Source organism: Opisthocomus hoazin, chromosome 8, assembly GCF_030867145.1.
Source record: "Opisthocomus hoazin isolate bOpiHoa1 chromosome 8, bOpiHoa1.hap1, whole genome shotgun sequence".
Taxonomy (NCBI): domain Eukaryota; kingdom Metazoa; phylum Chordata; class Aves; order Opisthocomiformes; family Opisthocomidae; genus Opisthocomus; species Opisthocomus hoazin.
Window position 1 is genome coordinate 20,261,582 of NC_134421.1, and position 12,308 is coordinate 20,273,889.

Genomic DNA, 12,308 nt, shown 5'->3' on the forward strand with positions numbered 1-12,308 from the left:
GATAGGACACAGATGGGATTACCCAGGACACTGCTCCAAGCTTTGTTCACCTCAGACAGCTTCTGACGCCATCTTTTCAGAAAGGTGAGGGGAGTGGCAGGGAGCTTATTTGCTCAGCCATTGTTTAAAACAAAAAAATAAACTAAAAACCCTTTTCAAAAAGGAATTGTTCAAATTACTATTTTCTCAAAGCCTAAGTATACTTTCAATAGCAGTGGTCACATTTCAAGTATATTCCTCTCATGGCTATTCACTAAAATAACCAAAAATAAAGCTCATGTATTCCTTTTCAGGGCAGGCAATCTCAAAGAGACCCTTTGAGATGTGTTCAACGTCCCTTCAATTGCATGCATGAGTTACAATAACATTTATTTGGGAAAAAAAAAATAATCTTGATTCTTTCGCACTATGTACTAGTGTCACACCAGTACAAGCATTTGGTGTTTTTATTGCCTCATGCATTGAGGTTTTCTGCAATAAGAATACAGTGAAGCCATCAGTAAAAGATAAGAACATAATGAAATTACAATGAACATATAATTTCATAGTATTAGGCTCGTAAAATTTTATTTTTAAACTCTGAAAATTATTTTTTCCCAACCCACTTAAATACAGGAAAGCTAAAACACAATCCTAACTGACACAAAACAGGTTGTGGTTCAGAGTTCCATTCGCAGTAAAACAATGGAATAACAATGCATCCAACTATGCTACCTATATATCAAATTTCTCTTCACAGATATTGTGTCCATGTTCTTCATAATCTTCTCTAGTCACTACCATGTCTTCAAAATCATCATTTTCAGAAATGAGCTTCCCACCTTCCCAAGAATAAGTAATAGGGCTGAAAAGTGAACAAAGTTACTGTTACTCATCTGTAAGTTCACTTAAAATAGAAGTATGCAGTGATGATTTCCAAGACTTTTATTTAGCCATACCCATTTAAAATATGTTCTTGATTGCTAAATCAAACCATCCAGTTCCAGACAAGTTATGAGGCAAAGTTTGAAATTTTAGCAGGGGTACCTGACTGCTTTTTAGAAAAAGCAAGTGCCTCTTAGGAGGCAGGCGTGAAGAGGACAGGAAATGGAGATGTCTTTGTATTTACTTTGCACAGATAATACTACTTTAATAATATTTAAAAACACTCTGTAACAGTACTTTCAAAAAGTGACAATTTTTTTGTACTTTCAAGAAATACTTGTTCTGTCTCAACTGCATACTCTCAGCAAAGATGTTAGTGACTACATTAATAATGACACGGCAGCATCCAGATACTGAAAATTCTTCTAAGTGAAAGTCTAAACTCCAATCTTGCATACTTATGTATCCACTTAATGACAATATATATTTATCTGTTTACAATAAAAAGACGGATCCTGAAAGCACTTACTTAAATGCTTAACTTTATTAGCCAAAATACACGGCAAGCAGGTGGTCTCTAATATATTTGGTTTGCCTGAAAATGCATTGATTTAAAACACTCTTCTTGGACAATGTTGGTTCACTTAATATTTAAATTAACCCCTTTACTCAATCCATCTTTTTAATGAGCAAAAGAAATCCTACTTTGTAGTTTGCTCTGCTAGAAGGACAAAGCTTGTTCTGTACAGTTTAGAACTTACTTTTCAGGAAGAACAACAGAAACATCATAATCAGTTGGAGTAAGACATCGAACTTCAGAATAAACCCGATCTCTGAAGCCCGGAAAAAGGGTGTTTCCCCCAGTCAGAACTATGTTCTTGAAGAAATGAGGCTGCATTTCTGTAAAATAAGTAAGAGAATCTGTAGTTAGAGACTAAATACATATTTAAAGGTTAAAGTTTTTCCCCAATTTTGTTATGAATTGGAGCAGAAGAAACACACATAGAAGAATGTTATGATCATCTAATGATCAGACCAGTTAAATAGTTTTATGGAGAAATACAAGGAAGTGATCAATTGCCCTCTGTTCTTCATGATTTTTAGAATGGGTTTGACAACTGGTATTTTCTTACACTGTCTGTTAGATTTCATGTCTGCCAACACAATTCCCCTTTAAAACTAATTTTAAATGATACAGTATTTTAAGAGTAGAAAATAACAGCCTCAATACAGCCATCCTTATGTGGTATCATAAAACCTACTGAAGTCTTCTTTATAGTAATAACATTAATTATTTGTACATCAGCTATAAAATTAAAGCTTTAGTATTACTTCTGACAAACAGCAGTCAGAAAGGTTTTATACTTTGGTGCTTAAATTACTGAGTTTGGTCAGATTCATTTTTCTCATCAGTTTGATTTTTCTCTTCTTCCAGTGAAGAAAGATATTTTAAAACATAGCTAAAACTAATTTCAAGTATATTCCATCATTGGCCTCAAAGACAGATAGGTCACATTAGAAAAGGATGTTAAGATGAATGAAATCTACAGTGATTAACTGAAACAAGAGTAGAAACCAATCAATGAATCACCACAAAACCATGTTTGCCTAACAGAGCAGACAGAACAGTTCACGACAACTTAATAACTGGCATATCGAGAGTACTAGCTCATTAAGACACTTTGGATGCTTTAAAACAACAACAAAAAAACACACAAAGAAACACCACCCCAACCAAAAAAAAAAAAAAAAAAAAAAATCCCCAAAACACCCCCGCCTTTTCAAAATAATTTTAGGTTATACCTTCAGGTAAATTCTGAATAGAATGAACAATGGCTTCAGGAATTCCCATCTCTTGAATACCAATATCCGAAGGATGGAAGAGTATTTCTGGAACTGCAAATCTTTCATTTGCTAGACGAAGTATTTGTTCGCCAGTCTTGTATTTTCCACTTAGCACCATCTCTTCCCTTGGCTAAATTAAAGACATGAATAGTAGCCACTGCTTAAGAAAAGAAATTACATCCTAGAATATTCAGCTAATCTTTTTCATGTGCTGCAATAGTAGGCAGCATATTATATGTTAAATTCTGTTATCAACAAATCTTTTAAGATCAATACATATTCTGTTATTAAATACATACTCTGGTATTAAATCTGAAGATCTGACTTTGTTCTTACCAACTGCAGTTTTGCCTGATGCAAAATAAAGTAGGTATGCATGAGAGTGGACTTAAAATATTGAGACTGCTTTTGAAACTATGACCAACTCAGTAAATGAGATAAAACTGTTAAATTGTCTTCACTGCTATGAAGACTTTTCAGACTCTTCTCTAACATGACTTTGAACTTTCTACCTATTAGGGGTATTTAAATGAAATTCAGAGACACTTACAAAAAAGTAACAAAGCAGAGAAAACATTTTCCAACTTAACTTTAAAACAAAATTAACAATAATTATATGGATAGATTGTATGACAGAGCACAAGCCTAGAAAACTACAAGTATTAAATAATATAACATAAAATGCTGTGCTGGAAAAATAGTATTTAATTTTCATCTCAACTTCCTAAGGAAAACTTTACCTACTAATGCACAGCACAGAAAGAAGTTACAATATAGCATTAGAAAAAAGCAAGTCTTTTTAACCTCTCTACTAGACTTGTGCAGCAGAACAGTCCAAGAAATACTTCAAAAACCGTACTATTGTTACCTTACAAAATCCTTTTTTGATTGTGCTGAAGTCTGGCAAAACATAATCTACCATTACAGTATTGTCCTCTCCTTTCAATCTGAAAGAGAAGAATTTAAAATACAACAGAATAAAGAACAAGTTCTAAATCCCAACGATTTTATACTGAGAAGACTTCCTTTGACATAACTGGAAAATTTTCTCATTAAGAGTACAGTTTTATTTGTTCGTACAAATAGGTTATTCAGAAGTACCAACTTTACATTTACTACCATTGTATACATACTTGGCAATGTCCATGTCCTTGTAAAAGTCTTGAGAAACATAACACACATCTTCTTTCACTTGATTAATTACATGTGTTTCATCCATAACATGTAACTGCCTGTGAAAAACAAAAAACAAAACCACACAAGTTTGAGAATAATTAAGTCTTAGCATTACCTGTCCAGTTTTCCACTGGAGATGAGCAACCATAGCTTTAAAATCGCAGAAAGCTACTGTCTCAACATGGGTGGTGGTGAAACCCTGGAACGGGTTGCCCAGAGAGGTAGTGGAGGCCCCCCCATCCCTGGAAACACTCAAGGCCAGGTTGGACGGGGCTCTCAGCAACCTGATCTAGTTAAAGATGTCCCTGCTCACTGCAGGGGGGTTGGGCTAGATGACCTCTAAAGGTCCCTTCCCGCCTAAAGTATTCTATTATTTTACAATTCAATATCTAAAACTTGTATTCAATTTACAAAAGCATTCTTGGTCTACTGGAGTTTAATATTTTCCTATTTCACAGTTCAATAAATACAAACATCTACCTGCATTCGGCCATCGTCTTCTGAGTAAGTATAACCATAATCATGCAATTAGTTGAACTAGCAAAGACCTTTACCTAGATAAAGTTCCGAGCTAAAGGATCCTAATGAAAAGTTGATCCTATTGAATTTTAGGTGTGGTATTGATAGAATCAGTCAGCAAACTGACTGATGATCTACTGAGAAGTCACAGAAAATATGTAAGCACTTGTATAACTGTGAACACACAGCTAACCTCAGCAACTTCAAAACCGCTGGCACTTTAAAAACTAACAGCCTAATTCGTCAAAGAGCTTAAGTTCATTTTAATTCATCTTGAGCTTAGGCTCAAGATGGCAGCTAGCAGATTATAACAGACAAATATTCCCTTCTCCTTTAAACAGCATTTAACCTAAAATTCACAAAACCAGTAAGAATATCCCCACAAACTTCTAGCTCATTTCATACCACGTCTCAAGATGATGATCAGCATGCTTTACCTGTAAGAGATTATCTCCTTCAGATGGTTGGTTAAGAGTTTTCCTCCAACATTAATCCTGCAGAAAAGGAGTAGCACAAGGAATTCTGTCATTATTAACTTCAGGCACAGCAAACAATTCTTCTAGAAAATATACACTGCAGTTTACCTGATGATTGCCTCTTTCTTCTTTTTACTTCTACAGTAAGGTACAATGTGTGTAAAAGAGTATCCACTATCCACAATGATACAGCACAGCTCAGAGGGATTATCCCGGAAATATCTGTGCGCACTGAGAGCTCCAGCTGAAATACAGGAAAACTTAATTCCATTTTTATATGAATAAACACTTTTGGAATTTACATTTGTAAGAAAGTGTACTTTTTTCATATTTTAAATGCCTTTGACAGACTTCCAAGACCTCAGTACGTAATACTACAGCCAACACATGAATTAATTTTGACAGTGGATAAAATTCAGTACTGTATATGCCCCCATTTATTCTTTTTGAAGAATTCCAGTCTATGTTCAGTTTCCCCTCCTAAAGTCCAAGCAGTCTAATCACACCACAATTTATCAAGCCTATCTAAAGTAGTATCCTATGTCCAACTGTCTTTCAGGAGGGTTGTGATATTATTTACACAGTCCCTGTAACACACAATACATTTCACAATTGTAATGCTGCATATTATTTCCTAATACAGAACAAAAGCAAACAAAAAACCACCACCACATTCCCCCAGAAAAGTAAAGCTATCAAAGTCTTCATGCAGATCTTTGGTAGACTTTCTCAAATGCTATCCTGTTTCAAAATCCATCTGTTATCTCTGTCATCCTGACTCTCAGACATCCTTTAATTATTTAACGTGATACGCTTAAGAAAGTTGTATAAGAGTATAGCTGGAATTTATATTAAAAAAAATGTTTAGTCCATTAGAGTACATATAGTAGCCTATAGGAAGAAAATCAAGTAATTTCTTTACTATCTTTATATACACATATGTGTGTGTATGCATTTATTTATTTATTTATTTTCACGGTGAACCTTCAAAATATATGAATGTGAACTGGAAGGAGACAGACTCACCATTTACTCTAAGAACTGCTTGAAATTGATACTCTTCAAACAGAATTTCATTCATGGATTCTTGTATTGAACTGAAGTTAAAATAAGGTTCAGTAATAATAATATTGGTATCTACAAAATCCACCTATGAAAAATACATTAAGATTGTCATTACACAAAGCTTAGAAACTAATACTCCTTTACCATATTTTGCAGCAGTTGAAGATGATGTAAATCTGAAGACGTGACTACCACTTGCCTGAAGCTAACCTTAGAAAGTTTCAATTTTTTTAGACTTCATGAGCAGTGATACAACTTTATCAAATTAATGGGTAAAAACGTAATTGAAGGGAACACCTTCATACACATCCTGCTCCTGTTACCATCCTTACAAACTGTAATCCAACATTTTAAAGAGATACCCATAAAGGAACACTACCATACTAACGTAAGATACTTTACACTAATCCTGTCAACTACAGAAAGGTCAGTCTCTTCAACAGCTCAGCTCAGCACTTCCACAAAAACAGCTATCTAATATTCAGTGATGAAGTCCTGTGGAAAATAGGATCAGTAATAAAAGTCCAGTGATCTCTAATGAGGCCACCAAAAGATTCTGAACTTTCTGCATGATATCTCAGACTCCTTAGAGAGGACTTCAGAGGGTTACTTCAATCATAACTGGATATGGCCCTAAATGTATTACCAGCTGTATCTCTCTGTAGTCTTCCCTCATAAAAAAGCATTAAAAACAAATTCTCCTCAAAACCATGACTAAATTTAATCTAGTTCCGAAACTACAATGACAGCAAAGTATCAAAATCCAGCAGTGTGTATTTTTATGTATGCAGACTAAGATATTTTGAGGTGTTACATTCATTCTCGGGACCATTCTGCCTCCTAGGCATTACAAAAACCCAAAATCTTTCAGAGAATATAACAATACTTTTAAGAAAAATTAATAGAGACTACTCTTCTTGTGTTGAATCCAGTTCATGTGATAAACTAGAAAAATTAAGTATCAGATATTTATATTTTGTACATTCAACTTCCTCATACGCAGAAAATGGTTAGCCAAAGATGGTTACTTAATGTGTATGTCTCTTGGTCTACTGACCTAGCTCATCACTCTCTTTTACATCAATAGTTTCTTGATCTCTAAAACACATTGTATCTATCTATAATTATTTTTACTAACTTGAACTCTTAATTACATTGATGTTAAGTTCTTAACATATGTGAACTGAACTCACTATGAAGACACAGAAGACTGAAGAATTTAAATGTTTTTTAAATTCCTACAGCAGAGCTCTAAGTAAACATTTTCTTCAGTTTGCAAAAGAAAAAAATCCTGTGATTTCTCATTGAAGGCACTTTCAAAGAGAACAGTAAACTCACCAGTTCTATTTAATATTTGACATACTTACGTTAATTCCATTAGTCAGTATTTAACCTACACAAAATCTGTAATTATAAAAAGATTCTTACTTGATACATTTCTTTTCCAAAAAGATAATCCCAAACCTGTCTCTGGACATCCCAGTTCACCAAGTAACCCTGTGGGAGTTTAGAATAAAAAATTACACTATTTAGAAAATCAAATCATACATTAAAAAAAAAAATTACTAGCAATTAAAAAATGTCAAGTGATTGACAAACTGCTAATATAAAAAAATTTGAGAGTAAAAATGTCTAAATTCACGTATCTATGCTAAGGAGTAAATGTTACATAGAATAAAGAACGTTAGAAATATTCCTCATCACTATGTTAATTACTACACTACAAAACCAAAGTAAATTGTGTTTCCTATATACATTATTCTCTTTCACAGAAGCCTGCCAGTCTGACCTCAGTGCTGGGGAAGGTTACGGAGCAGATCATCTTGAGAGCCATCACGCAGCACGAACAGGAGAACCAGGTGGTCAGGCCAAGTCAGCGTGTGTTTACAAAAGTTTGACTAACCTGACCTCCTTCTATGGTAAGGTGACCCACTTCGTGGATGAGGGAATGGCTGTGGATGATGTTTACCTGGACTTTAGTAAAGCTTTTGACACTGTTTCCCACAGCATTCTCCTGGAGAAACTGGCTGCTCATGGCTTAGACGGGTGTACTCTTTGCTGGGTAAAAAACTGGCTGGATGGCCAGGCCCAAAGAGTTGTGGTGAATGGAGTTAAATCCAGTTGGTGGCCGGTCATGAGTGGTGTTCCCCAGGGCTCAGTATTTGGGCCAGTTCTGTTGAACATCTTTATCAAAGATCTGTACGAGGGGATTGAGTGCACCTTCAGAAAGTTTGCAGATGACACCAGGTTGGGTGGGAGTGTGGATTTGCTTGAGGGTAGGAAGGCTCTGCAGAGGGATCTGGACAGACTTGATCGATGGGCTGAGGCCACCTGTATGAGGTTCAAGAAGGCCAAATGCCAGGTCCTGCACTTGGGTCACAACAACCCCATGCAACGCTACAGGCTTGGGGGGGAGTGGCTGGAAAGCTGCCTGGCAGAAAAGGACCTTGGGGTGCTGGTTGACAGCCGGCTGAACACGAGCCAGCAGTGTGCCCAGGTGGCCAAGAAGGCCAACGGCATCCTGGCTTGTATCAGGAGTAGTGTGACCAGGAGTAGGGAGGTGATCGTGCCTCTGTACTCGGCACTGGTGAGGCCACACCTCGAGTACTGTGTTCAGTTTTGGGCACCCCAGTATAAGAAGGACATTGAGGTGCTGGAGTGCATCCAGAGAAGGGCAATGAAGCTCGTGAAGGGTCTAGAGAACAAGTCCTGTGAGGAGCGGCTGAGGGATCTGGGCTTGTTTAGTCTGCAGCAAAGGAGGCTGAGGGGGGGGACCTTATCACTCTTAACTACCTGGAAGGAGGTTGTAGCGAGGTGGGTGTCAGTCTCTCTTCCCAAGCAGCAAGGGACAGGACAAATGGAAATGGCCTCAAGTTGTGCCGGGGGAGATAATCGGAAAAAATTCTTCACTGAAAGGGTTCTCAAGCACTGGAACAGGCTGCCGAGGAAAGAGCTTGAGTCATCATCCCTGGAGGTCTTTAGATGTGTAGATGTGGCCCAGCGTTAGCTTTACGGTTGGAGTCGATGATCTGAAGGGTCTTTTCTCACCTAAACGATTCTATGACTCTGTGATTGATAAACTTCACACTGCTGAAATTGATTCTTGTATGGTACTATCTATAACCCTGCAGCTGGGCCACACTGTATGAGAACTGTTCCTCAAAACACCAATTTACATTTGTTTATAATGTTAAACTCAGGATATGTCACTTACTTTCTGGAAAGGGAGAATATAAAAAAGGCCAGAGGGATCTTTAATTTCATCCAGTTGATTTGCCGTGAAGGTTTTCAAGCGCGCAGTCTTTGATCTGAACTGACAGTTGGGAATAACGCTGGAAAAGATGGGGAAGTCTCCTATTCATCACGGTATGAGGCAGAATCATCGCCGGGACACCGCTTCCGTAAGCAATACACTTTCCAGAACATTTTTGCTGCTGTCTTTTGGTTTTAGTCCGTTTATCGGAGCCAGTTACAAGGGAAATCTCTAATTTCCGGCATCTCTGGGGCAGACGCGGCAGCTTTTGGAAAAACCGAACCAAGCCCCCCTCCTCCTCCCCCAAGGGCCCCCCCGGGCTCCGGCACCGCCACGGCCGGGGCGGGGCGCGGCGGGTGTAACGGCCGGGGCGGGTGTGACGGCCCCGCCGGGCCGGCCGCCGCGCGCCCCAGGGGCGGGGCCCGGCACCCGCCGCAGGGGCGGGGCCTCTCCGCGGCGGGCGCAGGCGCGCTGGCGGCCCGGTCGCCCGTGAGGGGCGGCGGGGGCGGCCTCCCGCGCGCCCCAGGGCCGGCGGGGAGGGGCGGGAGGGCGGGTGCGCTGCGCGGGTGCCGGCGGGGAGGGGCGGGGCCGCCCGTCCGTCCGTCCCGCCCCCTGCCGGGCCCTCACCTGACGTTCGCGTGGCTGTAGCCGATCTTGGCGTTGTAGGCGCCGTTATCCAGCACCAGCGTCGCCATGTTCCCCACGGCGCCACGGCCGCCGCCGTCCCAGTATTGATCCGCCACCGCCGTGGGTCTCTATGGTTACCATAGAGTGGAGGAGCAGCGCCCGCGCGTTGCCTGATGGGACGCAGGAGTGCGGCTGCAACTGCTTCCGGCAGCGCGCCCGCCTCGGCCGCGAGACGCCCAGCGCTCACGCGGTGCCGGTGACGCTAGCGAAGAGGCGGAGGCTATTGGTCGGGCACAACCCGGAAGCTCCCGCCAAAGAGACGGGCGGGGGAGGTGACGCGGAGTCGCCTCGCTGTTCCCTGCGGACTCAGCGCGCCTGCGCGGGCGGTGCTTCCCCGGCCGGGGCGCGCACCGCCACCTGGCGGCGAGGGGCGGCGCGATCGCTGAGGGGGGCCCGGCGGGCTGGGGGCCGTTAACGCGAGCCCTTCCCCGGTGTGTGCGTAGTGCCAGCCCCCCACGGGGCGAGCGCCGTCCCCCTCGGTGGGCCGCCGGTCGCGGAGCGGGTGTCCGTGGCCGCTCGGGGAACCCGGCGCGTCGCGGAGAAGCGCGGCGCGGGTATCGGCTGTGTGAGGATGTCGAAGACCACACGGCTTTGTAGAGTCACGGAACCGTGGAGCAGCCCAGGCTGTGGAAGGGGCCTCGAAAGACCACTCGGTCTGGGGGAAGGCGAGCGGAGATGGGACGGTGTAGCACCCTGTCCAGCACCATCTTGAAAACCTCCAGCGACGGGGACTCCACCGCAGCCCTGGTGAGGTGGTTCCAGCGATTGCTTGTTCTCACTATGAAAAAAATTCCTTATATCAAGGTGAAACCTCTTCGGTGCCACTTGTACCTGCTGCCTGGTCTTCTCCTTGTGAGGAGAGAGCTTCCATCCTCTTTGTAGCCACCCTTTAAGGACTGGAATACTGTGATAAGGCCCCACCTGAACCTTCTCCAGGGAGAAAAGACCTAACTCATAGAATCATAGAATGGTTTGGGTTGGAAGGAACATTTCAAGGCCATCTAGTCCAGCCCTCCTGCCATGTGCAGGCACGCCTTCCACTAGACCAGGTTGCTCAAAGTCCCATCCATGCTGGCCTTTAATGCCACCAGGGATGAGGCACCCACAACTTCTCTGGGCAACTGGTTCCAGTGCCCCACCACCCTCAGAGTGAAGAATTTCTTCCTTGTATCTGATCTAAATGCACCCTCTTTCTGTTTAAAGCCATTACCGCTTCTCATATCACTACATGCCCTTGTGAAAAGTGCCTCTCCAGCTTTCTTGTAGGCCCTCTCCAGGTACTAGAAGGCTGCAATCAGGTCTCCCCAGAACCTTCTCTTCTGCAGGCTGAACAGCCTCAATTCTTTCAGCCTGACCTCATAGCAGAGGTACTCCATCCCTCTGGCCCGCTCCAACAGCTCCATGTCTTTCCTGTGCTGGGGGCTCCAGAGCTGGATGCAGGACTCCAGGTGGGGTCTCACGAGAGCAGAGTAGAGGGGCAGAATCCCCACCCTTGACCTGCTGGCCACGCTGCTTTTGATGCAGCCCAGGATACGGTTGGCCTTCTGGGCTGCAACTCCCTCAGTCTCTCCTTATAGGGCAAGCTCTCCAGCCCTTTGATCATCTCCATGACCTTCATTTGGACCCTCTCCAGTCTGTGCACATCTTTTTTGAATTGTGGGGACCAGAGCTGGACACAGTAGTCCAGGTGTGGCCTGACAAGGGCTGAGCAGAGTGGGATGATGATGTCTCTGTGTCTGCTCATAACGCCCCTGCGGACGCAGCCCAGGGTCTGATTTGCCGTCCTTGCTGCAGCGACGCACCGCTGACTCCAGCCAATGTGACACCCATCTACAGGAAGGGCCGGAAGGAGGATCCTGGGAACTACAGGCCTGTCAGCCTGACCTCGGTACCAGGCAAGATTATGGAGTGATTCATCCTGAGTGCGCACACCGGGCACGTGCAGGAGAATCGGGGGATCAGGCCCAGCCAGCATGGGTTCATGAAAGGCAGGTCCTGCTTCACCAGCCTAATCTCCTTCTATGACCAGGTGACCTGCCTAGTGGATGAGGGAAAGGCTGAGGATGTTGTCTATGATTCTGGGACTCCTGCTCAGCCTGTGGTCCAGCAGCACCCCCAGGTCCCTTTCAGCAAGGCGGCTCCCCTGCCACACAGATCCTAGCCTGCCCTGGCCTCTTCAGTTATGTCCTCCCAAGTGTCTTTATGATGGATTTTTCTTTATTTATATGTTTTACTAGTATCTTTGTTGTTATCCAATAAAATAGGAAGTGAATTACAGTTTTGTATCTGTATGCAGTTGGCTTTCCTGGAAATGTCAGACCTTAAAAATAACTACTGCTCTATATGATTACTCTTTACCCTGACAAATACCAAATGTCTTTCCATGAGCTAAGATGTTCAGCAGAAGGCATGACAATCTGATT

The 12,308-nt window shown here is 42.5% G+C and overlaps 1 protein-coding gene across 1 annotated transcript; it reads right to left on the reverse strand.

The window, feature by feature from the left end:
- Nucleotides 1-396: 396 nt before the first annotated feature.
- ACTR6 (actin related protein 6) lies at nt 397-10,073 on the reverse strand. Its single transcript, XM_075429037.1, has 11 exons — nt 9,826-10,073; nt 9,160-9,277; nt 7,374-7,442; nt 5,907-6,030; nt 4,989-5,124; nt 4,842-4,898; nt 3,843-3,941; nt 3,578-3,656; nt 2,668-2,839; nt 1,626-1,764; nt 397-844 (listed from the first exon to the last, which is right to left on the reverse strand). The coding sequence occupies exons 1-11, from the start codon at nt 9,891-9,893 to the stop codon at nt 715-717; spliced, it is 1,191 nt and encodes a 396-aa protein (XP_075285152.1). The 5' UTR covers nt 9,894-10,073; the 3' UTR covers nt 397-714.
- Between the last annotated feature and the right edge of the window lie 2,235 nt (nt 10,074-12,308).

What these genes read in the sequence shown, in the direction of transcription:
- ACTR6 (XM_075429037.1), bottom strand. Translation starts at nt 9,893, where the DNA reads ATGGCGACGCTGGTGCTGGATAACGGCGCCTACAACGCCAAGATCGGC. An exon ending in TTGGAAAAGAAATGTATCAA is followed by an intron (nt 6,031 to 7,373) that starts GTAAGAATCTTT and finishes TATTTTTCATAG; the next exon opens with GTGGATTTTGTAGATACCAA. An exon ending in AAGGACATGGACATTGCCAA is followed by an intron (nt 3,657 to 3,842) that starts GTATGTATACAA and finishes CTTCTCTTTCAG; the next exon opens with ATTGAAAGGAGAGGACAATA.